Source organism: Micromys minutus (assembly GCF_963924665.1).
Source record: "Micromys minutus genome assembly, chromosome: 8".
NCBI classification, from domain to species: domain Eukaryota; kingdom Metazoa; phylum Chordata; class Mammalia; order Rodentia; family Muridae; genus Micromys; species Micromys minutus.
In genome coordinates this window covers 4,869,650-4,896,829 of record NC_137977.1, presented here as the reverse complement: position 1 = coordinate 4,896,829, position 27,180 = coordinate 4,869,650, and the positions used below count along the sequence as shown (strand labels likewise).

At 40.3% G+C, this 27,180-nt stretch overlaps 1 protein-coding gene across 1 annotated transcript in view; it reads left to right on the top strand.

The window, feature by feature from the left end:
• Positions 1–27,180, top strand: part of CDH2 (cadherin 2) — a gene marked incomplete at both ends in the record, with an annotated part of 205,978 nt that overhangs the window by 136,355 nt on the left and 42,443 nt on the right. Inside the window, 5 exons of the mRNA XM_080919693.1 lie at positions 15,720–15,946; positions 17,624–17,770; positions 19,532–19,687; positions 21,833–21,977; positions 25,030–25,202. Coding sequence (XP_080775819.1) covers positions 15,720–15,946; positions 17,624–17,770; positions 19,532–19,687; positions 21,833–21,977; positions 25,030–25,202 — 848 coding nt within the window. The remainder of the gene's footprint in view (positions 1–15,719; positions 15,947–17,623; positions 17,771–19,531; positions 19,688–21,832; positions 21,978–25,029; positions 25,203–27,180) is intronic.

The following is a 27,180-nucleotide window of genomic DNA, read 5'->3' as shown; positions in this document are numbered from 1 at the left end:
AGATCTTGTAGCCTAGACTTACTTTCTTAAAGAATACTACTTGAAAAATAATTCCCCAACAGGTATAAAATAGCAAAAATCTCATCACTGATGCAAGGTTTCCTTTGATTGATGCTGTGGTATCAGGGCTTGAAGCCAGGGACCCTTGGATATAAGAGAGTACTGCCAAGTTATGACCCCAACTCTCTGTTTCTTTTCACTTTGGAGACACTGCCTCAGTAAGTTGCCCAGGCCAGCCTTGAACTTACCTGTAGCCCAGGGGGACCCTGAGCTTGTAATCCTTTTGTCTCAGTCTTTCAAACAACTGAGTTGCAGACCTATGCCATCAGCCTTGATACAACTTCCAACTTACAAAAAGTATCTTTCTTGAGGGTGTGGTTTAATTGAGAATAAAATGATAATGGCTTACTGAAGATTACTTGTAAAATACATGAGATTAGAGTTGGCCTTTATTCAAGCACAGCTTTTTAAAAGTATCTTTTAGCATTGATTAATAATTCATCTCATTAGATAGTGAAGTTACTTTTGTATTGTAATCCAAATTAAAGTGCATATTTAGTGTCCCTGTTGGCTGGACTATAATTTATACAAGGAGTGATTGTTATATAATGAATCTTATTTTTCTCTGTGACTTGTGAAATCAATCTCATGTCTTCATAATTACATCTTGCATATTATATTGTGTATTCTTGAATAATTCCTGGGTTAAAACTTATCACAAATTGTGTTCCTTGTATTAATATTTCAAATACACAGGACATGGAGAGGAACAATGCTAAGCTCTCAATGACAATTGCATTTGAACATTATCTCTCTATCCTCCTGTCAGATGAGTATGTTGTACACACACACACACACACACACACACACACACACACACACACACACACACTCACACACCCGAAAGTGCACACACACAAAACCAATCAGAACCAATTCACCTCTGTTGACATTTTTCCTTTTAGTCGAATGGATTTCAGCCTACCTGAAGTTTGCTTTTCTGTGTAAGAGACTTTAGTCCACAAAACTTCGTTCCTGTGAAGATAATGTATCTTTAAACAAATTTTCCCAAGGGGGGGCGACATACATTCCCAGTCCCCATCCTCACAAGCCCAGAGTGAAGAACTCAGGAGGGTCCAGCACAGCCTTTGTGTCAGGGCGTCATGAGCAAACCGACCCTACCTTGTCATTTTCATGTTGCTGAAGTGGACCCTCAACGTGTCCCCTGCTGTGCATCGAATACCATCCAATATGTCTTCCCATCTTCAGTGATCTCTTTCTTTACATACTTTCATACATGTGTCGTTAATCTTCCCTTATTTATTAAGTATCTTCCAACCCTAAAGTAAAACTCCTGATAACTGGCAACCTTGGCAGCTAAATTCTTTCTTTGTCTGTTGGTCCCTGAGGGGGAAGTTGCTCAAGCTTGCTTTTGTAGCTAGATGCAGTCGGTGCTTCCTGGGGGCAAGTGCCATTTTCAATATGAATGTGTAGTGCATTAACCTTTGTGAAAAGGTAGGAAAATTGTGTGAATACGCAAGTACACATACACATGAAAGAATGGGAACGTTATAACTTACGTCCTAATGAGATGCCACATCACAAACTCCTGGCTCAGAAGCAGGGCTGATGAGAATGGTCTTTGATGATGTCACTGGTTAAAATGCTTCACCTTGCGGACATAGAACAGTGAAGAGACACATACAAATCTGGGACAGTAAGGGCGGCATCTACTTATGCCATCTGTTTGCTTATATTGAGCCTTACACACATTCCATAGAGACAGGGTGACAAATGAAAGATGAGCCGCTGGGCTCATCTACGCTTATCTAAAGCCACTTGGTACTTGCATCGTTGAGCACCAACACAACACCAACCCATCGTTGTTAGCTTTGTGAGGTACCAGGAGGGGCTGCAGCAGTGCAGGGCGTTCAGAAACCAGTCAACACCGGAGTCAGCTGCAGCATCATGGGTAAATGGGGCAGTCATCACTCCTTTCTGCTTAACCTAGCTCAGAAGTATTTTTGTTTATCCTCTGGTTGGACTAGAGACTCACCTTAAATTACATGTTAGATAGCCAAGTCACTAAAGGGAAGGAAGGGGATGGAGTCTGGGAAACATTGACCTTCACTGTGTAGCCATGGGAGATGAGAATGAGCCAAGGAGCCTATTACACAGATTATCTCAGCCCCAGCTTAGTTTTCCCAGAGTCTTCCGCTCAGTTCTCTTCTCCCAGTGGGCAGTTGGGTATGTAGAAGGACAGATCTTACTGTAATGGCCAAAGTCTGGCCATACACGTTCAGGGTTCATCTTGTTACTTGAAAGGGTGGCTTTTCAAACCTGAGAACTGGTTAAAATTGTCGTGGCTGAGGGTGTGTCGAAGGGAAGTCTTCAGATAAATTCCTAGGTCCGGAAGGAGGCAGACGGCGAGTGTTCAGGAGTCGGGCTCACCTGGGAGAGTTGAGACACTGTGCTCTGTCTTTCAGGCTCCGGGTGCTCTGTGGTGGAGAATTGTGGGTGCTTTGTGCTGAGAGGTTTGTTCTCATTATTCTCTCTGGCTTTGTACCAACCCACGATTAGCCTCTGCCCCATTCTTTGAATTCTGATTTCATGATCGGTTCTCTGCCCTGCCTCCTGTAACCTCACTTGTTCCTCCTCCAAGCCTGTGGAGGCTGAACTTTCAGTTGCCCCTGCTGGCTTTCTGTCTAGCTGAAAAGTCATGTGCTCCATTATTTCTGGTGGATAGATACTCTTTTTTTTTTTTTTTTTTTTTTCCAGTTTGAGTAGGCACTGCAGCTGCCTCCTCATCCTCATCCTTTTCCACTTCTATTTAAAAAAAAAAAAAAAAAAAAAAAAAAAAAAAAAAAAAAACTCCCTGTGCTTTTTAGTTTCTTTGTTTTGTTTTTGGCCTCATTTATTCACATTCCATCACTCCATCTATTACATGCTTCTAGAATTTAATTATCGGCTGTTGGTTCAGAAACAGATTTAGAGCCAAAGAGGTGGCTTAGCAGGCAAAACTTCTTGGTGTTCAGATCAATCTGAGTAAGGCCTCCTACACCCCACCCCAGAGTGTCAAGAATGTCACCTTGACCCTTGGAACACATATACATGCATACACACACAAATGCACACACTGCAATCTACTTAAAGATATTAGTATGTTTTTCTAGAATAACATTACAGAGGCATGAAGGCAAGAGAATATAATTCAAATGAGTTGGCTCATTGCATCCAGTCCTAGGGACTGGATAAGGACATCATTCTAGCTAACGTGATTGGCTGTAGCTGATATATACTGATTGGGAAATGTTATATCGGAGGCAGGTGACCTGTGTGTGGGATGCTTGCCTTGACATCACCTTATTTAATGCAATGAAGAACACACACATATATGTTTAAGTATGATATATTAAATATGGACTATCCTTATCACTGTAAAACTTAATGATGCTTGAGTTATTGATTCATAAACCTGAAAGCCGCATTCTCTGTCACGACAGCATGCAGTGTAGATTGGGACTACTCTAGTAACAGAGAACCTCTAAGACACCCAGATTCAACAGGTTTAGAGATGGCTGTAATGCCATTGGGCAGTAGTTCTCAACCTGGATGTCACAGCCCCTCTTGGGGGGAGCTCATGTCAGATATTCTGTATATCAGATATTTACATATGACTCATAACAGTACCAAAATTACAGTTATAAAATAACAATGAAATAATTTTATGGTTGTGGTCAACACCACGTGAGGAACTATATTAAAGGGTCACAGCATTAGGGAAATTGAAAACCATCACTATAGCTTATGATTCATAATCCCATTCACAGTAATGTAACGAAGGAGAATGGTACAGTGCTGTTTCCAAGAGAACGTGTCACCCCAGCATTGAGGAGAGGACATGCAATCCCAGTTGAAGCACCAGACTTTTGATGTAGCAGCTTTTGAAATTGCAAATGAAGACATGTTGATTCTTTTTGTTCTCTTTCTCTCTCTCTCTCTCTCTCTCTCTCTCTCTCTCTCTCTCTCTCTCTCTCTTCCTCTGCACCTCCACTAAGCAATGACATAAATGTTTTTACAGGATACTGTATTTAAAATTTAAAAACCATCTTATAATTTCTAAATAAATTATTATAACTGGCATGAAAGAGAACATGACTCAACTTAAACATTTGTATATGTATATTAAATCATATCAACTGAAATGAGCTTTTATGATGGTAGTAATATAGTAAACATTTGATTCCAGTTCTTACTGTGTACTATAGATGACAAGCCAGTAGTTTCCTTGTGTCTGAGTTACACTTGAATAACCTCAGCTGTCTGTGCACAGTATTGGGTATTGGAACAAAGCATTCTAGTATCACGGACACTTCTTAGGACTTATGCAATAATTCTTTAGAACTTAGAAGGAGGGAAACACAGATGATCATAAAAATACTTGACGATGTCCTTTTCTCAGTTAGTTGACATTTCTTAGCTAATCATTAATGCATTAATAAATGCGTATTCAGATTTTGATCTTTTATTTAAGCGTGTACATTTTTTTACTACTTAAATTCAGTTAACAGTTTAGAAGTTTTATATAATTGCTTTGAATAACCTTACTTCTTTGAAGAAGTGAAGAGTAATATTTCTGAACTTGTTGTGGAATTATTTAATATATAACACTTTGATAATGTTCAAAAAGCAGTGTAACAGTCCTGCAGTTACATATGTTAAATGTTTATAATTGGCTCTCTATAAAAAATCCAACTTACCAAAGTCCTTCTAGCCCTTGTATCATTTTGGTAGATTAGTAATATAAATTGGGAATTTGGCTTCTAAAATGAGTTTTATAGCATGACAAATTTTCAAGAGCTCTATTGTAGAATTGGTAGTTCTTTATATATAATCATTTTTTTTCTCTTATGAGCAAGTAAAGAAATAAAGAACTGGGATGCAGTTCTGGCTGATACGATGTTCTTCTACAGAGTTTCCTAATAAACAGCTTGTTCTTTGTTTCTTGTTCTTTTATCCACACTCCATGAAATACATAATGATTTCTTGTTTCTTGTTGTGCCTGTGAGTGCTGCACTCTGGACACACATTTACTCTTAACTGTGTCCTTGTTGTATGTTGAGGCCACACTCTTGAAACTGATTGGGAATTAGGGTTTGTTTGGTTTGGTTTCCTTTGTGTTTTTTCTTCTTGCAGTGCATTTTAAGACAGCAATGTTTATGCTGGCCATTCTGCTTTAGTTTCTTTAAAATTTGATAAAAACATATTACCCAAGTAGCCTGAAATATGCTTCAAGTTTCAGAGGCTGGGAATCATAGTCTTCCGAGTGCGGCTTAATTAGAGGAAGTAATATTTTAATGTAACTTCTTAACATACACAGAGAGGAGGGGAGAGGAAAGCAGGAAAGAGGCAGAAAAGAGACTGGAGACACCTTGCTGAGCACTGAGAGGTTTACATATGTGTAATGTGACTCTGTCACAAAAGGAGCTTCATCTGATTTTATGGCCTGAGGAACCCTGGAGACAGGGCATCCGTGAAGCCAAGAGTTGTGCAGAGCATCTTGTGAGTCACTAATGTGCATAGAAAGGAGAGAGCAGTACTGTTGATGCATTTCCAGTGTTTCGCACATCAAAGTGTATGCATAGCATCATTAGACTATCAGAGACCTGTATTTCTTATTTCAGCATCATAATTATTTCTGTACTGTCTGTGCTTCTGTTTTGGTATTTTCCAGTTTCCTTCTCAAGAACACAATGGCTGTCCACTCTCTTCTTGCCCACCTTTTGACTTGTATATAGATGGAATTTAATATTATATGACTTGCCTCGGCTGAGAAATAAAAAAGTAAAGCTTCTTCTAACAGATTTTGCTATTTTTATGACATCACAATGAAACTTTCTTCTGGTAGAGAAGTATCGGATATTTAGAAAGTGTTAAATACTTTGTGTTCTACTTACCATAGGCGTGGTTCTGATTCATTTCATTCTTATGAGGTGGTGGGCTAGCATGGATAACAGCAATAATCCTTAAGTTTCCTGAGCTTCGTCACAGATTTCTTATCCTTGCTCAGTTAAGTGTGTGTGCTGTGACTCTGGCCACAGGACGGATGCTGTATCCTTCATTCCTGCTTTGACTCTGTCGTACCGCTATCTGACATGTTCTTTCATAACTATACCAGCAGGGAAATAGGGCAGCAACTTGTAAATGATCCTGCTGGACGGAGATATGTGTCATGCCAACTGAAGACGACAGGCATGTGTTATCATTCCGGATGTCCACAATGGCAGGATGCCGTAGAAATCATTGAGCATTGTTGCAGCAGTGTAGAGGAACATGTCACCTGCCCTACCTGGAATTCCATTGGCGGGCCCCAGAATCTGCTTTGATTGTTCCAAGGTTAATTGTGTTCACCTGTGTGGCTGTGTGTATATGAATTTGATGGCTGCAGAGGCAGAAGGGGCATTTTGTCTCCTGAGAAGTCCTGAGCACCCCAAGGTGGGGGCTTCATGCTCTCTCCACTTGAGCTGTACCTCCAGGTCCTTATCTTATACTTTTAGCATGTCTGTTATTGGAGGCAGGCATCAGAAATGGCTTCCAATATATCTCTACTGAACAGCACTGGCTCTCTACACTGATATCAGCAGGGAGAGCAGCTCTCAAGTACCTGGAGTGGGATTATTTTTTTAAACTTTTTATTTTACTTTTTATGGTAATTATTGTGTGCACATATATGTCTGTACACGAACATGCATATTATGTGTATGTGAAACAGGTATGTGGAGGGCAGAGGTTGGTTTTCTCCTTCTGATATAGGCTCTTGGACTTAAACTCAAAGGCCAGGCCTGGTAGCAAGAGCCCGAATCATGTACACGCCCTGGGTGGTCTCTAGGTGGTAGGGAAAGACTGTATCCCAAGCTGTGGATGTCCTAAGGAGAACAATGTATACTTGCACTATTTACTCGGCCATCTCTGTGTGGATCTTACAAAGCACACTTATATTTTCTGAAGCTGTTACTACAGTTTCTTGGTTGGTTCAGATCAAGTCACCTCTACCCTCTAATGGTCTAGAGAAAGGCAAATGACCAGTAAAAGGCAAAGATATACTTCACTAGCCCTGCTTTCTGAGCCCACTAGAGCCCTGGATTTTTTTCTTGGCATCCTGTGGGAGGTTGACAGATTAGAGCGTGCACTGGCACTGTGGCATGTGCAGCCTGACTCAAACACAGCATGCGTGAACCCTAGGGTGGGTGACCAGCATATCACCACCTCTCTGCAATTTCCAGCTTCACTCACACCAGCGTCCTAGCTTTTTGATAAAGCTGTTTATTGTGCAGCAGTATTATTGATAAGTGAACTTTAATGACTTTACTCATTACAGTCCCATCCCCAGAGGATCAGACACTGGCGAGGCAATAGAGTAATGATCTCAAATTGGTTTTCAGATGCCCTTAGACAGTCTAGAAACATTAACTATTTTATTATACGAGAGCTGAATTTATATTTTAATGCTCCTTTATGGCCGTCTCCTAAACCTTCTTGCAATTAAGATGTTTTATTTCCTACCTTGTGTGTCCGTGCACATTGGGTGCCTATGTACATATTTGTAGATGTGCATGTGGAGAACAGCGTTCATGCCAAGCATTTTTCTCCCTACAATTCACTCTTTAATTCTAAAGCGAGATGTGTATGAGTTTAATCATCTGATCATTTCAGCTTTTAGAGTAATTAATTTGACTCATTTTGATTTCATCTCCCTTGCATTTTCCCTCTCTTCATGTGGCTTTATTCCTTCCTTCCTATTGTATTTTATGATCAACAATTAGTCACATTAAGATCCCTTGCACATAAAAGTTTGCTCTTTAATTTTAATTCCACATAGATGTATAAAAAAATAGGAAAAGAATGGGTTATACTTTGTGTAAAGATAGGGGCTTGAGATTCTCTGTAACTGATACACATCAGAGTGCCCAAATTACCCTGGAAGATTCCCCATCCTGATAGTGTGTTTGGATCATAGTCACTGGCGATTTATGAAGGAGAGTTTTTCACTTGAGAAATATAGCTAAGGTTCCTGGCATTTGGAGCACCTGAATGAACTTAATTGAAAACTGCTAAGGCCTGTAATAAACATTGCACAGAGAGAGCACACAGTTTTGAAGCAAAAAATCCAGCTTTCAGAAAGGGATCGAGTTGACTTGTGATGCTTAGGTGGTGTTATATTTTAAATCCCTCAGAGAAATTATTAAGCCCAGTAGAAGGATAACCACGTGCTTGAGGTATGCTTTTCTCGGTGTTCTGAAATCCTCGGGGAAAAGCCTTTGAAAACCATAAGGAACACTCGTATTACATCTGCCAGAGTAAGAAAAAACAAGGATCACGAAATTGAATAAACTCATTTCTTGTGGCCTATGACAGGACAGGGCTTCCTGGTATTTAAAGAAAAAAAATAAACACTTCATTGTCCTTTGTCAACACCACCTTTGGTTGGTGATGTGATCCTTGCTGTCAATGAATAACTTGATGTTTCCATGATAACAGGTGTCGGAGAAAGTGTATCTCATGAGCACAGGCTCCAAGTACCATTTGAGAGGTTTTTTTTTTTAAACATATTTCTTTTGGAAGATTTATGTGTACTAAATTAATAATATGTGTATTAAATATTATTTAATGTATTGCAAAAGTTCTATGTTTAGTTTTGGGTTTTTTGCATAGTTTTACGTTTAAAGAAAATAGAATGCAATTTTCCAGGAAAACATCCAGGCTCTTTCCTAAAGCGTCTCCTAATGCTATTGTGCACGAATCTATGCAGACAATTGATAGATTCTGTACCATAAGAAAAAAAATGTCTCTCAAGTTAACCTTTTGGGGCGTCTGAGGGTGGGAAGATCAAGCTGAGGTGCACTTCATACTTATGAGGAGACCTGTAACTTGGAAAACATTCTGCTTTGCTTTGCAAGCTATGCATCCAAGCACTCCGAGATGGAGAGGTGCCTGTTTCACCTCCTTTCCCTCCTCACATCTCCATTCACAGATACACAGTTCATTAATGCACAGTGCTGTCCAACTGTGCAGGGAAGTTCAGTACATCCCTGGGTGTGTCTGACCATTTCTGGGAAATTAAGACTTCAAGATAATATGTGAAGGAGCTGTCAGGAAATGTTTTCAAGTCAAATCATTTGACTCTTCCTAAAATAATAGAATTTCAAGTTTTATCATTTGTCTGATGAAATATTATAGCCTTCACTGAAAATCAGTGTCATGTTTTCTTAATAGACCTTCAAAATGGCCATTGAAGTTGAAAAAAGTGAAAATATTAAAAAACATTTAATGTTGAAAATATTTAGGAATATTTTTTATAATTGCTTCTAAATAGAGTGTGATTCTTTTTCTTGAATGAAAACTGTAAACCATATGTGAATATTAGCACATCTGTATTTGTATTTATGTAGCATGCGTAACTGCTAATACATTTCATAGGTATAATATGTGTTTTCTTGCTAATGTTTTATGTGACTATTACAGCTTTATGGGTAACAGTAACATGACGTACTGCTTGAAGGGACAAAGACATGCTTTAAAATAATGATTAACCCAGTGTTTACTTTTATATGAATCGGGTTAGCAGAATTCGATGTAGTCTCGCTACATTTTCTTACTTGGCGTTGTGATGTGTGTAGCAGCACACTTCTAACTGTGTGCAGATTCCTTGTAAGTTTGATTAATCCTGGGAGCCAAACCTGTACTTTCATTGATTCACTTTTCCTCTCATATTCAACCCAATTTCTAGTGTTGTCTGAGCAGTAAAGTGAAATTTATATTTGAGAAGTTTTCAAATCAAATCCTTTGATTATAAAATAATATAATTTTAATTTTGTCCTATTTGTCTGACAAATTGTTATGACTTTCATCAGCAAGAGTAACTTGTTATTATGTAAATAGTTGGTCAGCTATATCATCCAGTTCTTAAAGATGCCAAATTTGACACACTTCACTGGAATGCTAGGAGGGTTTGGGGACTTCACAACTATCCTTGTCTGGCATGTTTCTTATACAGAAAAAGTTAGGCCATTGTCTATAAGAAAGCTTTGTTAAACATAAATTAATAGAGAGGCTGGCAAGATGCCTCAGATGTGAGGAGAGCTTTCTGCTATTGCCAAAGTCTTTATTCAATTCCCAGCACAAATTCTGGATGGCTAAGAAACAACTGTAAGATGACCTCTGGGGGATCTAATATTTCTGACCTCGGGTGCATCTACTCCCTGTAAAGTCTCATACTAGTAACAACCTACATCCGTGTTACACCTTTATCATCAGTAAATGAACGATGGCATGATAGTATTAGCTGGAGTGCATAGATTACAATAAGGCTCATTATTAGTTCTAAACTTCTGTGAGTTTTGACAAAAACACGATTTTGTTATACACCCCAAATATGTGAGAATGTTCAACTCCTAAAATTTAGGATAAACTTTGCATCACATTTTCTGAACGCTGAGTAATGAAATGTGCTAAAATTCCTTCATGTTTTGAAAACATAAATAAAAATTCTCATTCATTATTTTATATACCTAGAAGTCATAATAAAAAAGTTTTACAAGAGCAAGGTAGATGGATGGATTGATAGATGACTAGATATTAATTTATCATATATATTATTTTTATGCCCCCAGTTTTTGAGAAGCGTGACTATAGTTAAACATAGTTTATTATTTATAATTATGAAGGTAAATATCATAGTGGGCAAAATGTCTCTATGCAGCTCTGATTTTCTGAGAACTTATTATGGCCAGGCTGGCCTCTAACTCAAAGAACTCAGCAATCTGCTGCCTCTGCCTTCTGAGTGCTGAAATTAAAGGCATGTACCACCAAGCCGGGCACTTTTCTACTAATAATGATACGGTTTCTGTACAAATACAGTCATGTTGTTTAAATTTCCAGTCTTGGTCCTAGCACATTGTCAAGGGGGAGAAAAATCTTTGTAGCTGCATCTATCCCCTAGGCAAAGATGACAGCAGGCAGTGAGCATTGACTAGGTGGCAACAAATGAAATTCACACATTTCTCCTGGAAATGAGGCGGCATTTTAATTTGTATGACTTAAAATAACTCAAGGTGGCTAAAACTGATGAACAGGGTGAGTCGGAGGTTGAACTGGTAATCTACAGGAGAGGACTTTTTCAATTGAAATTGTGTTCATTATTTTTTATTAAAGTGTTAATGTTTGTACTGATCAAATGCACAAAATTATATGGCACAATGCATGTTTCAAACAAATTGCATAAAATATCTATATGGCCTCTTCCTCTCCTCTCCCCTGCCCTCTGTCTGTCTGCCTGTCTGCCTGTCCCTCCTCCACGTTTACTCTTTTAGGCAGGGTCTCTTCGTTGATCTGAATGTTGATAGTGGGCTAGACTAGTTGGCTAGCTGATGAATCAGGCGACTACCTGTCTCCATCCTTTAAGCACAAGGATACCAAGCACCAGTTGAACATCATGCTCAAGTCCTCATATGTACATGACTTGCACCAAATCATCTGCTCATCCCCATATAGATATATTTCATTGCTTCTGAATGAGGCTGGGGCTACCGATCCATGGTGCAGCATGTGATTAACAGTGCCTGAGATCCTGGGTTCAGTCCCCAGCACAAAGAAATAGATCAACAACATGAATGATAGGCAGAAGTTGTCTTTACTTACTAATAGACTAAATGAGAATTAGCACGTTTCTAATAATATCATCTATTAAGCTGATTCACACAAGCTACACATTAGACGCAGGGACTAGAACAACTGGCTGGCCTTGAAGTACTGACCTTGCTCACCCAACCCGTGTCAAATCATTTATTCCAGGATTAGTTCTCAGAGAACAACCTCTTCAATCTCAGAGGATAAACACAGTTTTCTTCCTTACAAATACATTCTATTTCAAAGGTGTTCTTTCCAATTGAAGACATGTTGGCATCAGAATTCTAGTAATCTAGTGATAGAACACTAGATTACCCTAGTGGGCTCTCATAGTCAAGACTGTAAGTTCCCCAAGCTTGCCTGCTCACACCCTTTCCCCTCCAGCTCCAATCTCTTTAGGACCTCGGGGCAATGTCCGGAGTTATTTATGTCTTAATATTTGAGTTCCTGTGAGCCCTGCTTACTTGGTTCTGTGGGCCAAGTTTGCTTGGTGTCTTTTAACCCCTTTGGTTCCTACAATCTTTCCTCTGGATCTGTGGAGACACAGAGGAGGGGAAGAAGGAAGAGTAAGGTATTATACTGTATGAGAGAAGAATAAAGAAAATTGAGTTACTTTTGAAAATCGTGTTTGCCAAGGGAGTTCTAAATTTGCCATTGTTGTCTTTGCCATTTTTCCTGGGCTTCTAGGCGTCTAATTGTATTGTTTATTAAAGCTTTAGGCTCTGTGGCTTAACTCCTCAGATACTGTTAGGCCTTTTTTAGGGAATGACTGAAGTAATGAATGACAAAGGTAGAGCTCTCTCTCACATCTGTACAGCAGGAATAATGAGTCTCATGCGATAAGTTCACTGTTCAGGTTAGAGGATGTGTGATGTATATGTATCTTCATGTGGCTTGGCTCTCATACTCAGTCCTGCAGAGGCCAGAGGTTGGGGTCAGATCTCTCCTTCAGTCGCCTCCCACTTCATTCTTCTGAGGGAGGGTCTCCACTGAGGCTGGAGCTCACAGTTGCCATGGGATTGGATGCTGACCAGTGAGTTCCAGGAATTCTCATTTCTCCACCTCGGTGGTTCGAGGACAGCAGACACGGACCTCAGCAGCCTTTGTATTCGTACCCAAAATCCAAACTCGGGCCCTTTGTTTGCATAACAAGTTCTTGAGCTATCTCTCCGTCCCCCTTTAACTTAAATTCAACTCTACTTCACAGTTTTTCACCGCCAACATATTAGCTCAAATCACTGCTGCCTGCAACTTACATATGAACACTTACTACAGGCTATTGAAGGCCTTGGGTTTGTGCCTTGCTCATTGGCTTTTGTTGTGGGGTTTTGATATAGCAAGCTTTGCATAGAGACTCTCTATGGTGCCAGCCCATTTTCTTCCTTTCTTTTCTAATTCTTTTTTGTAATGTGGTAACGTATTTGTAGATACTTATGAACACGTATATTATCCTCATCATGGTTAGTTGTCATAGAAAATAAAAAAATAATAAGAGCTCCTATCTAAAGACTAAAATTTTACTGTCCTTAAAGAGAGAAGGCATAGTCACAGGACACCAGGAAACAAAGTATTTATTAGAATGGTCGTTATAATGGGCACAGTATTGATAAATCTTTTGTATAAAATTTGCATTAAAAATTCAAGGTGAACACACTAGACACATATATACAATTTTAAAGCAAATCCAGATATTTTTAAACGTTAGGAGAGCATTGTAAACTGTCATGATGCATGTATAGCTTGCATCACAGGTGCCATATGAAAGAAAAGAGTCATACAGACCTGGTGCTGGGTAACCTACAACTGGGGAAGACCCAGCAGGGCACATGTGCAGCAGTCCAGATGTTGCTTGGAAGGAGGATACATGATGCTGTGCTGAAATGTAGTAGGAAATGCAGAGGAGACTAGATATTTCTGGGATAACGAAAATGTCATGAATTTCTTTTTGTGATATCAGAAAAGTTCTTTCTATTAATAAAAAGATGGCATAATTCTATCATCTTGACTTCTCAGCAAGGTTCCAAAAAAGCAATTTTAGTTTTTCATTTGTTATCACTAACAAAAAAGGAGAAGAAGAAAATGCCATCATTCTGCAGAAAATACTTTAGTCAAATGTAAGATTGTGGTACCTAAGTTGATTTGGGAATATTTATTTGGTCCAAAGATCAATATTGTATTTTAACATGGTTTAGGTGCAGATAAAACTATTGTTTTTACTTTTAATGACTGAAGTTTGAAGGCTGATATGTATGGCAGTATGTGAAAGATTATATATTCCGTGGTTATCTTATTACACATAGGAAGGGAAATGAGGGGTGTAGACCTTGGCTGCAGTCCTAACTTGTCATGGAGAATTGATGTGACTAGAACTGGAAGGAGCATTTTCAGCCATTGTCTGAGACAGAGGACTCCTTAAACTGGGTTCCAGCGCTCTATTTGTAGGGTCAGAAAGCCAAGAGCTCAGGGTCATTATTAGCTACACAATTCAGTTGCAGGTAGCCTGAGCTATAGGAGACCCTGTCTCTAAAACCCAAATCTGAATAAGGAAGAGAGTTTCTCCTCGTGTCCTTGGGAAACACGAGAGTTACCTGTGATTGCTCTTTGTACTATGGTCATATCTATCACTGGCCGGTTGTGTCACATGTAGTCATGGCCAGACTGCGGCATTACGTCTCTGCGAAATAAAAACCATGTTATGTGTGATGACTTCCTTTACCACTCCCATGCAGTGTTTCTTCAGAAAGATGGAAAGTGGGCTTCAAAAGAAATGATTTTCCTCAGAGGCTGTCCTGAGCATGCCCAGTTCTCATAAATGTGGAATCTAATTTTAAGTATCAAAGAGGCAGGCTAATTTGCATTGCATTATGCAATGCTGACTTTCTCCCCCCCCCCATTTTCAAATCAAACCAATTATTAGTGGTATGAATAACCCACTAAAATCATTACAATTCTTCTTCAGCATTAATTTATTTTTTTCATTGAAATCTTTTAAGATGTTTACTTCATTTGGTGAGAATTTACATTAAGGACAAAAAGTTCATAAGCACCCCGAGAAACAGGAATGATCAGGGTGTTTGTTTGGTTAGTTGGTTGGTTTGGTTTTTCACTTTGAGTGAGTTTCCAGGATTCTAAAACACATCATGGGTGTTGATGAAGATGCCCAGAATTTCCAACCTTCAAGTGTTTATCTAAGATCTTACAGCAGAAAGGGTGACAGACAACTGAGAAACCCAGGCTGGAATGGGGAGCCATTTGACTGCAAGGCTCAGCCGTTAAACCATTGGTAGCACTCCGGTTGGTGTGTGAGGAAGACCAGCAACAGTGCACAATGAGGGAAGATAGACACTTAGAAGAGGACAGGAAGCAATAGAAGTGCAAGGGGGAAACACTGAAACCAGGAGCACCTGGTGACCCACTGTCTAAGAGATGGTGACAGAGGACAATGCTTAAAGAAGGAGATGTTGGGCAGTAACTTAACCTTGGTTCAGTCATGCCTTCTTTGAGAGGAATTTGGTCCAGGACACTCAAGTCCAAGGATGCTAAAGAACTCTTTTCTTCCTCCACGATGCTGTTGATTGAGGTTGAGGTTGGCATATTATTCTTCACATGCATAACCTGAAGTTAGAGAGAACTCATATTAGACTATAGTATGAAGATTAATGTCCTAGTGTCTTAGAGATGGCTTAGCTAGTGAATAGCTTCCTATGAAAGCAGAAGGACCCTTGTGAGATCTCCCATGTAGGAATCCCAGGAATTATGTGTGCTTCTCATATTATACCCAAGGAGGTAGAGCCTGGAAGATCCCTAGGCTGACTCCTGACGAATGGCACGTGAGCTTGAATTCGGGTCTTCACACCTATGGGCACATGGACCAGTCACACATGAGCACAGAACCTTATGCACACACATAGAGTGAAAATAGTTGCTATGATTTCATGCTGCTGTGTTTTATAATTTAACCAAGTTCAGTACATGTTACAACGTGAACTGTGCTTCCCATGGTGAAGTAACCAGGGACTTGTATTCTTTTCCAGTGAAATTCAGCAACTGCAATAGGAAAAGGAAAGTTCAGTATGAAAGCAGCGAGCCAGCAGATTTCAAGGTGGACGAGGATGGCACTGTGTATGCTGTGAGGAGCTTCCCTCTCTCTGCAGAGCAGGCAAAGTTCCTGATATACGCCCAAGACAAAGAAACCCAGGAAAAGTGGCAGGTAGCTGTAAACCTGAGCCTGGAGCCAACCCTGACTGAGGAGCCTCTGAAGGTATGGTACCCAGACCAGCTTTGGAGCTTAGGTTTAACAACTAAACTTATGATTCTAATGGAATATGGGTCTAATTATTACCGTAAAAGCGGAGGACCAATGCTCCCATTGTTATCAACTTCAGTTTCTTTAGCAGTGCTTGGTTGTCTCTCTAACATAATAGGCTAAGACTATTTCGAGCAACCAGAATTGCCTTGGAGAGCTTTGTTTATATTTTGTGACTTATAATTTAATTCCAATTATAAGTAGTTTCTGTTACATTTCTGAGATGCTTTACAAGCTGCTAAGTGTAACCGCAAAGTAAACACATCTTGGGAAGATGTCATCAGTCAAATTTATGAGGTAGGAGGTGCAGATCCACAGTGGGGACAGGAAAGTGTTTCTGGCAACAAGGGTTGAATTTGTCCTCTTTTTTTAAGAGCAAATTGAGTAACATGAAATATTCATTCTGCCACTGATATTGAGGAGTGATGTGCGCCCTCTCATGAAAGTGTTGTGAGCCAGGGTAAAATAAATGAAGGGTGTTTCTAACAAAGACCTACTCTACTCAGCAAATGTTTATTGAGCACTTATTTTGTGAAAATACCTACATAATGAATTTAAGTGAAATAGAGCCATGACTTCGAAAATCCTGTGTTGTTGATAAATACCATAGTCTTTTGAGTTTATTCAGACTAAGATTCAGGGACACACCCGTATACACTTTGGAAGCTGTGACTTTGAACTGTTACCATTATGTTTTCAATACTACAGTCAGAAATAACACAGGCCATCATAATATTTAACTGTAACTGTGATGTGGATATCCATATTCAGATATGGTTGAATATACTGAAAAATGCATTATTTTTCTCTTACACTGGTGTTGAGGTTTCACAGCATGTAAAATACATGTAAAAACACAGCTAAGCCATTAACTGTTGAAAGGTCTCAAGCCACTTGAGTTATATACAAATCGAGAGGCTGGTACCTAATGGGGTGAAAAGACGCATCTGTTGTTGTCGGTTCTCCGTGTTCCAGCAAACCATCCAGGATGTTTGCACAGGGTCAGCATGGCCTAATGGCTAAAATGTCCACAGACGTCGAGAAAAACAGAAGAAAATGTTGACACATAGCAGAGATTAATGCGCACTGTGCAAAGTGGGTCATTTACTGCATCCATCACAGCTGACATAGGTTTAGAATAATTACAGCATTAATTCTGTGGGATTTAATAGGGTCATAAATATTTGAGACATTCTTTAGCGGTATGTATTAAACTTCTCTTGGAATTCAAATTATATCTCAGCACATCAAGATCTGAATTTAATGTACAGTAGGCACATTACCTGAACTGTGGTCTAAACTAATGAGAAATATATAAAAGGGTGCTATTAAACTTGGTTTAATATTAACTACTCTCTAGGATGGTTTATAGAAACTGCAAGTAGTTTACTCAACTGGACTATATAATAAATTGTTTCTAATTCAATTTCCAGTGAATAGTGCAACCCAAATACTTCATGGCACTTTTCTGTTATTGGACTAGGGGACAGGGAAAGGGCCTCCTGCGTTATTCTTTTTGTTCATAATATACTGTGGTTCCTACACACATAGGTAGCCATTAATATTGATGTGATCTTAGAAAGTGCTCTTTCTAGAGTTCTCAGGAATGTCTTCTTGTATTTTAATGCAAAGGAACCACATGAAATTGAAGAAATAGTATTCCCCAGACAACTCGCCAAGCACAGTGGAGCTCTACAAAGGCAGAAGAGAGACTGGGTCATCCCGCCCATCAACTTGCCAGAAAACTCCAGAGGACCCTTTCCTCAAGAGCTTGTCAGAGTAAGAGGCCGTCACTGTGATTGTTTTCATGGCAAGGAAACATTAGAAATCATTTTGCCTATTTTTCTGTTTGTTTTTAAATAGAGTTTATGGCATGCACACATGCAGTTGAATTTGTGTGCGTGGAATTTCTTCTGTGTCGTAAGAAGCCTTTCCTTTATCACTGCTTGGATTATTTATACGCATAAATAATATAATATACGCACTCAATGATAGGCCCTTTGTGAATTCATGAGCCATAACACCATCCCATCCCTCCCCTTCTGCCTCTCACTATTCAAATGGTCGTGATAACCAGGACTTTCCATGTTGATCTTTGCTCTCTGAAGATAGTTTGGGACAGAAGAAAAAGAATAAAGGGCAATCATTGCTAAACCTGCCAGCACCAAGTGCACTTGAGAGTCTTTTCTATAAGAGGAAAAATTTCCTCTGATACAATTAACAGAGTCCCTGGGGCAGAGCAAAACTGGAGCCTTTCAAATCTGAGAAGAGAGGATTTTGCAGTTACTTACAGTGCATACCATCCAACCATCGGATATGGGAAGAAATAAGCCAAATCCACAGGGTGGTATTTCTTTAAAAGCACAGTTTTATGAAATCATCATATTCTCATTATTAAGATGTGAATGTTTCTATGATCATTTTAAATCACAGACACTTGTTTGTGCTGTATATTCCTAATGTGCATTGTAATTCAGTCTAACACTGCACCTTACACCAGATAAAGGTGACTATAGCCACCTTCCTGAGATACGCCTGAAATGCCTGAAAAACAGAATTCTGCCCTGTGTTAAGAAATATCTCTAGATCAAATGAATGGATCAGTGTCATGACATAGTGCATAAAGATCTGTATTTATTACTGTCCAACCTGCCCTTTCTGTGCCTCTGCCGTTCTTCCGTTTTCTGTCTCTGTAATCTCCACTCCAACATGCTTTCTTTTGTTTGGAATATAAAAACACCCAAGAAACCTCTCTTTGATGCTTTATTAGAAAAGAACTATGGACTTCATTACCACCTAGAAACAATGTACGAAACTTTGGTTGCACTTGGCCAATACAGTGAAAGCAAAGAAATCTAATGTACAGGCCTGTCCCCAACCACAGAGTCCCACATAAAGTTATTTCAACCTATGGCTAGATAATTATTATTTCTTAATTATTAAGACACCATGTTTTGTATTAATTTAACACTTGTTACAGTATTGTAAGTATTTTACTGTGGCAGTTTTGTCTAAGTAGACAATGCTAAATTTTGACATTTTGCATGATGCACAGCTGGTATTCCTTTGGCTGCAAAGGTTATCCCAAGGCTTTCTGGGGATAGGTAAAGTTTCTTAAGTCTATCACCAAAAGTCAGAGAGCGCTTTCCACACACTATGCGAACCTGATTTCAGATTCCCATTAGAGACTGGGGACTCAAAAACAAGAAACCCAGGGGCATGTTAGTTAGTCCTGCTACGTGAATCAGGGAACTCTAGCTGTGCTGAGAAACCCTGTCTCAAAAAACAAGGTGAAGAGCAATTGCAGAAGACACCCACATACACGCATGCACAGACATGACACACATGCAACATAAACACACACACACACACTCGCACCACAGAAGAGGATGAAAAGAAGAAAGAAGAGGAAGGGGTGCTCTGGAAAACAAGACACCAGGGATGTTCTGGGAGGGATAAAGTGAGATTTGGAAGTGTGGTATGTCCCCAAACAAATCTGCCCATGTTTTCTGCTTATGTACTTGTTTTCTTCATCCTCAGATCAGGTCTGATAGAGATAAAAACCTGTCCCTGAGATACAGTGTCACTGGACCAGGAGCTGACCAGCCTCCAACGGGCATCTTCATTATCAACCCCATCTCAGGACAGCTGTCAGTCACAAAGCCTCTGGACCGTGAGCTGATAGCCCGATTTCACGTAAGCTTCCGTCTGCGGATTCTGTGTTCATGCTCCTTGACGTGTGTGTGTGTGTGTGTGTGTGTGTGTGTGTGTGTGTGTGTGTGTGTGTGTGTGTAGTCTGCTACCACCTCGCATCACTCTGATGGCTCTATCGCTGAGGTTTCACACCAGAGATGTATCTGTAGGCGTTTTGCTTCCTTTAATAAGCAGGTGTTTATAGAATTGGTGCATGCTATAAAACAAGCAAGGCCAAAATAACGAGAAAGACATCAGCACTTGTGGGATGCCAGTCCTTGCTGTCAGACGCATGGGAACTGGTCAGGATGGACAGGATAAGGGTAGCAATGTGTAAATGTCCACACCACAGCCATTTGCAGAGGGCGTAGAGTTATAATCACAAGCTCCTTTGTATTTTACTCCTTTTAGATTACCTCTTTCTTTTTCTGTTTTGAAGACTTGTTTCAATATGGGTGTCTCAGCCTAGCCTTTCCGTATTTCCTCCCTTTAGTCGTTTCATTGTTTGTTCAGGGACGTCAATTACTTCCTTTGTGCATTGTATGGGTCCTTTAAGAATATGTATGTTGAAAATTACAGCTTTCCGGGGTCTCCCAAACCTAAGAACCAGTGATCTCAGGTTCTATCTTGTCTGCCTTTCCTGTGTAAATGCTTAACCTCAATGGAGAGATTTAAATAACAGGAGGGAGGATCTAGACCCAACCTGTGAACCCCAAAGGGCACTGACTCCTCCTGTAGAGCATCATCACTGCCATTAAACCTTCCTTAGGCATGATGTCTCTAGACTCTTACTTTGCTCGGCAACCACTTTTAAAGTTCTGCACCTGCACAACCTTTTAGAAATCCTGGTTTCTTACAGCCACAGTAGATCTCCTAGAACTGAACAGAGAAGTATAGGAAATGATGAATATGTTTTTGGTTATATAACTCACAACTCACTTGTTACCTTGATTAATTTCCAAGCCTATCATTTTGAAATTCATGAAGAAAACTGGATTGAGGTAGCACATAACACTCTAGTTAGAGCAGTTTCTCTTGATCATAAACACACCAGTGTGTTTTTCTTGACTCCTCTTCATCTAAGATCCTGTGGTTGAAATAAACATATTCATCTGAGACTAGAGCGAATTGTTCTTTAAGTGCTTGCTGTGTATGCATTCAAAGCAACACCAGGAAAATGGAATTAATTACAGAATTGCAAGTATTTAGAGTCATTAAGATTCATTATTTTACATAGCTGTAATTAAATTTCAGTATTAAGAATTTGTTAATGGAATATATTGTGTTAAATAAATGAAGAGGAAAATATCTCTAAAAGGGATTGAAAGGCAGTAATAAATTTGCATTGTGTTACGTGTTTAGTAACCTAAAAATTCAAAAGGATCTGTTGATGAGATTCTAACTGGCTAAGAACATGCTGCTAAGTAACCCACAGCATCAGAGGCTACAAGGAAACTGTAGAGTGCTGTGGAAAGTCTTCCGGTTAAAAAGAAACAGTGCAGCCTTCTGAAGGGATGCAGCAGATGTTTGCCGGGAGGAAACATTAGAAAGACAGTCAGGCCCGAGTAGATTAGTGACTTTATGTGTATGAGGAGAAAAAAAACACACAAGTTCTCAAAGATGACTGCGGGTACTGTCCCCTCGAACTGTGGTGAGGCGTGTCTTAGATATGCACGTTCTTCATGTCTCTGAGAAGCCTTAAATGTTAAAAATGTGTGTGTAAATTCTGTGTTTACCTGTGATTTTCCAGATCATTTCTTGTTCTCTTCATACTCATCTACTGACACTACTATATTTAAGGAAAATGGATTTTAGATCTGGACACAGTTGGCTCTGTCTACAAAGAGCAATGTGGCTGTCATAAAGCTAGGCCTCTCAGGTGTCTGGTGCTACGTATTTGTTCTATATATGTTCTGTATGTGCTCTGTATGTAGATCAAATCAGTTCAACCTGTGTACTGAGCACCTGGCCTGACCTCCATCTTCCTTCTGCTACATCTTCCCCTCAGAGCAGGGCTACCACCATCTTGGGAGGGGAACCGTAGCAGCCTTTGCATGGCTGTCATCTGAACGCTCTTGCTACCGTGGAAGCACGGTGACCACATGTGACAGATCATTAAGTGCCTCTGCCCTCTGGTTGCTTTTGCAGTTGAGGGCACATGCAGTGGACATCAATGGCAATCAAGTGGAGAACCCCATTGATATTGTCATCAATGTTATTGACATGAATGATAACAGACCTGAGTTTCTGCACCAGGTTTGGAATGGGTCTGTTCCAGAGGGATCGAAGCCTGGTGAGTTAGAATGATCCTGTGGTCGTGACTTGTAGAGATGTTATATGAGCACTGTTGAAGTAGCCTGGTTGGTAGAAGGTGTGCCTAGCAAACACACAGCCCTGGGTTTGATCTGTGACATTCCTAAGAAGTGGGACTGGGTATGGTCATCCACATAGACGGTCCGTGTAGTCAGGACGGAGAATCAGTAGGCTAAGAAATTCAGGGTTATCCTCAGCTACATATTGAGTTCAAGGCCCACCTGTGCTATCAAATATACTTACTCAAAAAGAAACAAATGTTCTTAGCTGACATAGGAGTAAGAAAAGGAAAATCCTGTGTGGCATAGTCATAAGAAAGAATCCAGAACAAGTTTTAATTAATCTGGCAGTCACCATGCCTGTGGGGCATAAGGAAGCAACTTAGGAAAAAGCTGATTGAAGACTGAAAGCAACAAAATCTCTTTACATCCACATGATTTTCACCTTGTTTGAAAATCAAGAGGCTCTAGAATCTACAGTACCCTCCCCTTGCTTTGGAGCTGACACAGAGCTGCTTGGGAGAGGTTTTCAGTGTACAGAGTACAAACTCCCTTACAGGAGACCGAGAAACAGCAGAATCCAACATGAAGCCTTAAAGCTGCTTGTTCCTGTTACCAGGCAGTGATGCCCTAAGCATGACAGGGCTGGTGACAGCTGTGACATAGTGGGCATTTACGTCCAGAGTGCCCCTGCCACATGTCCTCCACAGTCCTCTTTCAGCTCGAATAAGGAACGTGGCCTGGCCTTGAGGCAGGACTTGCAGAAAGCCTCATGCCTTTGTGAAGTGGTGTTTGACTGGCGTCTCAGATTCTCGTACAAAAAACATTCCATGCACAGAATAGCCAGACCAGGGAGACCTATTTAATCTGAAGACCTAGCAGGCCAGGCAATCAGTCAGTAAGGGGATGAAAAGCACATGTTTGGCCAGCTGGTCCGATTTAATGTTTTGAGATATTCAGTTATTCTGTTTTATAAAACATCAATATTTAAAACTGCACTTCACAGGATTTTGAGCCTCTCCAACAATATCTCTGGCTCTCTATTGTATCAGCTAATCTGTGGGAAGAAGCAACTGTGCCTTAAACTCTAGCCCCTGTCTATCTTCATAGAAAAAGAGAGGCACGAGGAGGCTCTATCCCCTGTGGTTCCTTCAGACACATTGTCAGACAGCATGACCTTTTACACATTTTAAAATACAGTAAAACAAAATAGATCCTTACTAAGATGGATCCTGTATGGGCTCAGGAGATAGCTCGGGAGTTTTAGGCACTTGCTACCAAGCCTGAAGGTCCTGGATTAGAGCCTTGGAAATTGTTTGGCAGAAAGAGAAAGCTGACTCCTACAAGTGTCCTCTGATCTTCACATGCATACTATGACACACACACACACACACACACACACACACAAATAAATAATAGAATGCATCCCGTGCAAATATTCTACAATGTGAAGAAACTTTGGGAATTTTGACCACAGACGTTTTGCTATTAAGTATCAGTTTCCTATGTATTTGATTGTTTCCAACTTTACATAATACACTGCTTCATGGGCCTTGTTTAATGAGCTATTCAGGCCGAATTTGCCGTGTATCCGACCATGAGTTTCCAGTTAGGCATCTCATGAGTGTCCACTGTGAGGAAAGCTACCTCCAGGCTGGGCTCTCTGTGCTTGGGAAGCTCTGGTGGGCAGGGCTTGAATATGACATGCCTCTTGACATAAACTCTGCCAGAGGCAGTTTGACTCCAGGTTCTGAAACCAGATGTTGTTTTTGAACAATGAGTTCACATTGCAATGTCAGCTTAGCAAAAGCTGTATGGTCCACTCTACCCTGGCACTGGGCAGAGTAGTGACAGGAGATTTCCTGCCCTGTGGGAGCATCAGATCTAATAGGGGAGAGAGAGAAAGGGAAGGCCAGTGAGAGATCATCTGTGATAGAAAGTTTCCAAAATGAGTAATGGCAGAGATGCTGCTTGATCAGCTGAACTATCCTGTTGAAAGGGACAAGTTCTGCAAAGACATTTGAATAGTACAACATGGCCAGTTCTAGGGTGCAGGGTAAGTGGGGTCTTCCTCCATTTGTGACGTAAATCCAGGCTCTGGGATTTTTAGAAGATAGAGACAACATTTTTTGATTCAGTTCTAACTAGATCCTACAAAACAAACTGGTCTGGACAGAGACGGTGCTTCTGAGCATCTCCTTGGTTGACTGCTGTCCAGACTCTGTTTCTGGGACACTCGGTGGGTTGGAGTCTCCAGGCCAGGAACAGGGTCCTTTTCATCTTTTTGGCAGTGGTGGTGCACAGTATCAACTCTGCCCACTGTAGCAGAGCAGTTCTTCTGACCCAGGCAGTGTAATGCTCCCTGCCCTTTACACAGCTCCCCTTCAGAAACCGACTTGGCATTGGGGAAAACCACCCTTAGAAAGTCCAGGAAATGCTACCATGGAACCAGAAAAGGCCTGGGTAGTCATAAAAGTAAAGTTGGCCATTGTTCCCTTCAGGGATCATGGAGTAGATTTGTTTTCAACGTGTGGGAAGAGTTGAGTCTTAAATATGTGTACTTTATCATTTCTTTTTACATTTTGATTATGTTTATGTTATGTATGGACTTGGGGATGGGCTTGTGCACTCAAAGGCCAGTGTGTATCCCTCTTTAAGTCAGCCCACAGTATTTTTTTGGTCAGCGTCTTTCATTGGTACCAGTTAGGTAGGCTGGCTTGACTGGGCATTGAGCCCCAGAGATCTCCTGTGTCCATCTCCAGAGCCCTGGAATTACAGCATGCACCTTTTAAAACCGAATTTTTATTCCTTTAATGATTTTGGGCATTCACTCTGACCCTCAAGGCTTGCATGGCAACCATGTCACTGGCTGACCTCTATCTACCCTGCCACGGTTGAACATTTTTCTTCTTTGTGTGAAGGACTTACAATGTTTTTGCTATGACAAAGTGAAAATGAGACATGGTAACATACTAAGGGTGCCTGAGTTTAGAGTCCCTGATTAATGATCTGCCTTCTCTCTTCATCCTCTAGGGACATATGTGATGACGGTCACTGCCATTGATGCGGACGACCCAAATGCCCTGAATGGGATGCTGAGGTACAGGATCCTGTCTCAGGCACCCAGCACCCCTTCACCCAACATGTTTACAATCAACAATGAGACTGGGGACATCATCACTGTGGCAGCTGGTCTGGATCGAGAGGTGAGCAGCCCCCAAACTGTCCCGAAGGAGCGAGTGTTCTTACAGACAAGCAGGAATGGATTTAAACTCTCAGACATGCTAATTCCCTTCTGATCAGCAGTGGGGGTTTCAGAAAACTTACTGTTATAAATGGTAGGTGTGTGTGTGTGTGTGGTACTAATTAATGTTAGCCTCGGTGATATTTGATTAAGTTAAGCCAATAGTCTCTTGTTTGAAATTTGTAAAGGTTTTAAGAGTGCTCTTATGTTTCTTCGTAGTTAATGGTTTGTGTGGGGGAGCTAAGTATTAGACATCATAGTCCAGTATCCAAATGCATTTTTAAGAGACCAAAAATACAGTATATGTGATTGGGTCTTTGAGGCGTCTATGAATTGCCTGACGGGTATTGTGCAAGGAAATTATCATCTTTATTAGAAGTTGCTCCTGAACTCTAAGAGAATTTACTTTCCAATTCTGAAGACTCGTACTGTGTTCATTCTACTGTTGGGCATTTAAAGCTGGTGATATTGATTATCACCAATATCTGGAATACTCTTGTTGAAACTGTAACACCAATGGTGTAAGAGAATGTGCATGTGGGTGTGTAGAACTGTTGCTGTTTGCCATTTGCGCCTGTTTTTATACACAGTGAACCTTCCCGTTCTCCAGCCTCCCTGTGTCTTCTCCCGGCATCTGTCAGAACACTGACATCCTTTTTCTCTTCTGTGTCCTCACAGTTGTCTTTCATCTTCTCGCAGCCATTGACCATCGATAATCATTGTTTGTGTGAATTCTTTAAAAGTGTCGACACCTAGAGATTGTGGCTCGCAACTTTCAAGCCGAGCCAGCTTTTGCTATAACAGAACCTCAGATTGGGCCAAGTCGAAACATTATTGCTCCATGATGTATATTATTGACAGGGGATTGAGAAGTTGGTTTTTATGTTCTCTCTACTGCTGTAAGGTGCATGTGAATTGAATTAAAGACAGCATTTCTATTGTAATTAGTTGTATACACAAAATTTTTCTAGAACAATCGTAACCAAGTAACAAACAGTCAGGAAAAAATGTTCAGAAATCCAAAGATGAATTTAGTTTTTGCAATACATTCCAAGTTTAGGGGATGGAGAAACAGATCAGTGGGTAAATGTGTTCACTGTGGTAGCACAAGGACTTGATTTGGAATCCCCAAATCTACATAAAAAGCCAGGCATTGCAAGGTATCTATAAACTCAGCACTCTGGGGGGGCAGACCCTGGAGAGTCACTAGGACTGGCTGGAGGTCAGCTTAGCTCCAAGTTCTGTGAAAGAAACCCTGTTTCAATAAGTTAAGATAGAAAGTGATAGAGTAGGACACTCCGCATCCTCAGATCTAGACATGGATACACATCTGCATGTATACATCACACATATCTGACAATGAAAAAAATAGAAAAAGTTCAGCATAGTCTGAGTCTTTCTGCCTCTTCTGCCATAATACAAAATACTATTCTGACACACCCATAAACTCAATATGAATGCCATATTTGGTTGAGATTATGGAGTATTGTGAATAGTCTCTCTCCAGGATAAGACTGAGTATATATATATAAAAAAATAGGGCAGGTTGCAGCTGTAATATCTCTTTTTCCACACAAGAGTTCCTGTGAGATATGGAATTCAGGGCTTCACAAAGTTTCTCCCTGAGATTTCTGTGTTTAGCCTGGCTGTTTCATGGCAAGAAAGAGGCATAAAGAATTAATGACAGTTTTCCTTATGCAGACCAACCATGTTTAAAAAACCAGAGAGGCTATATTTAGCCTGCAGGATAAAAGCCTGAAGCAGGGTATAATTGTAGTTAACTATATCCTGCAGTTCACGGGGAAACCATCCGCCACCCTTAATAACACTAATGCAGAGATAGATGGGAAACTCTGGGTGCATGGGTTACATATGATATGAGGAATCGCTTCTTGGCAGTGGAATTATTAAAAATCAACAATGACTTACCAGAGGAAATT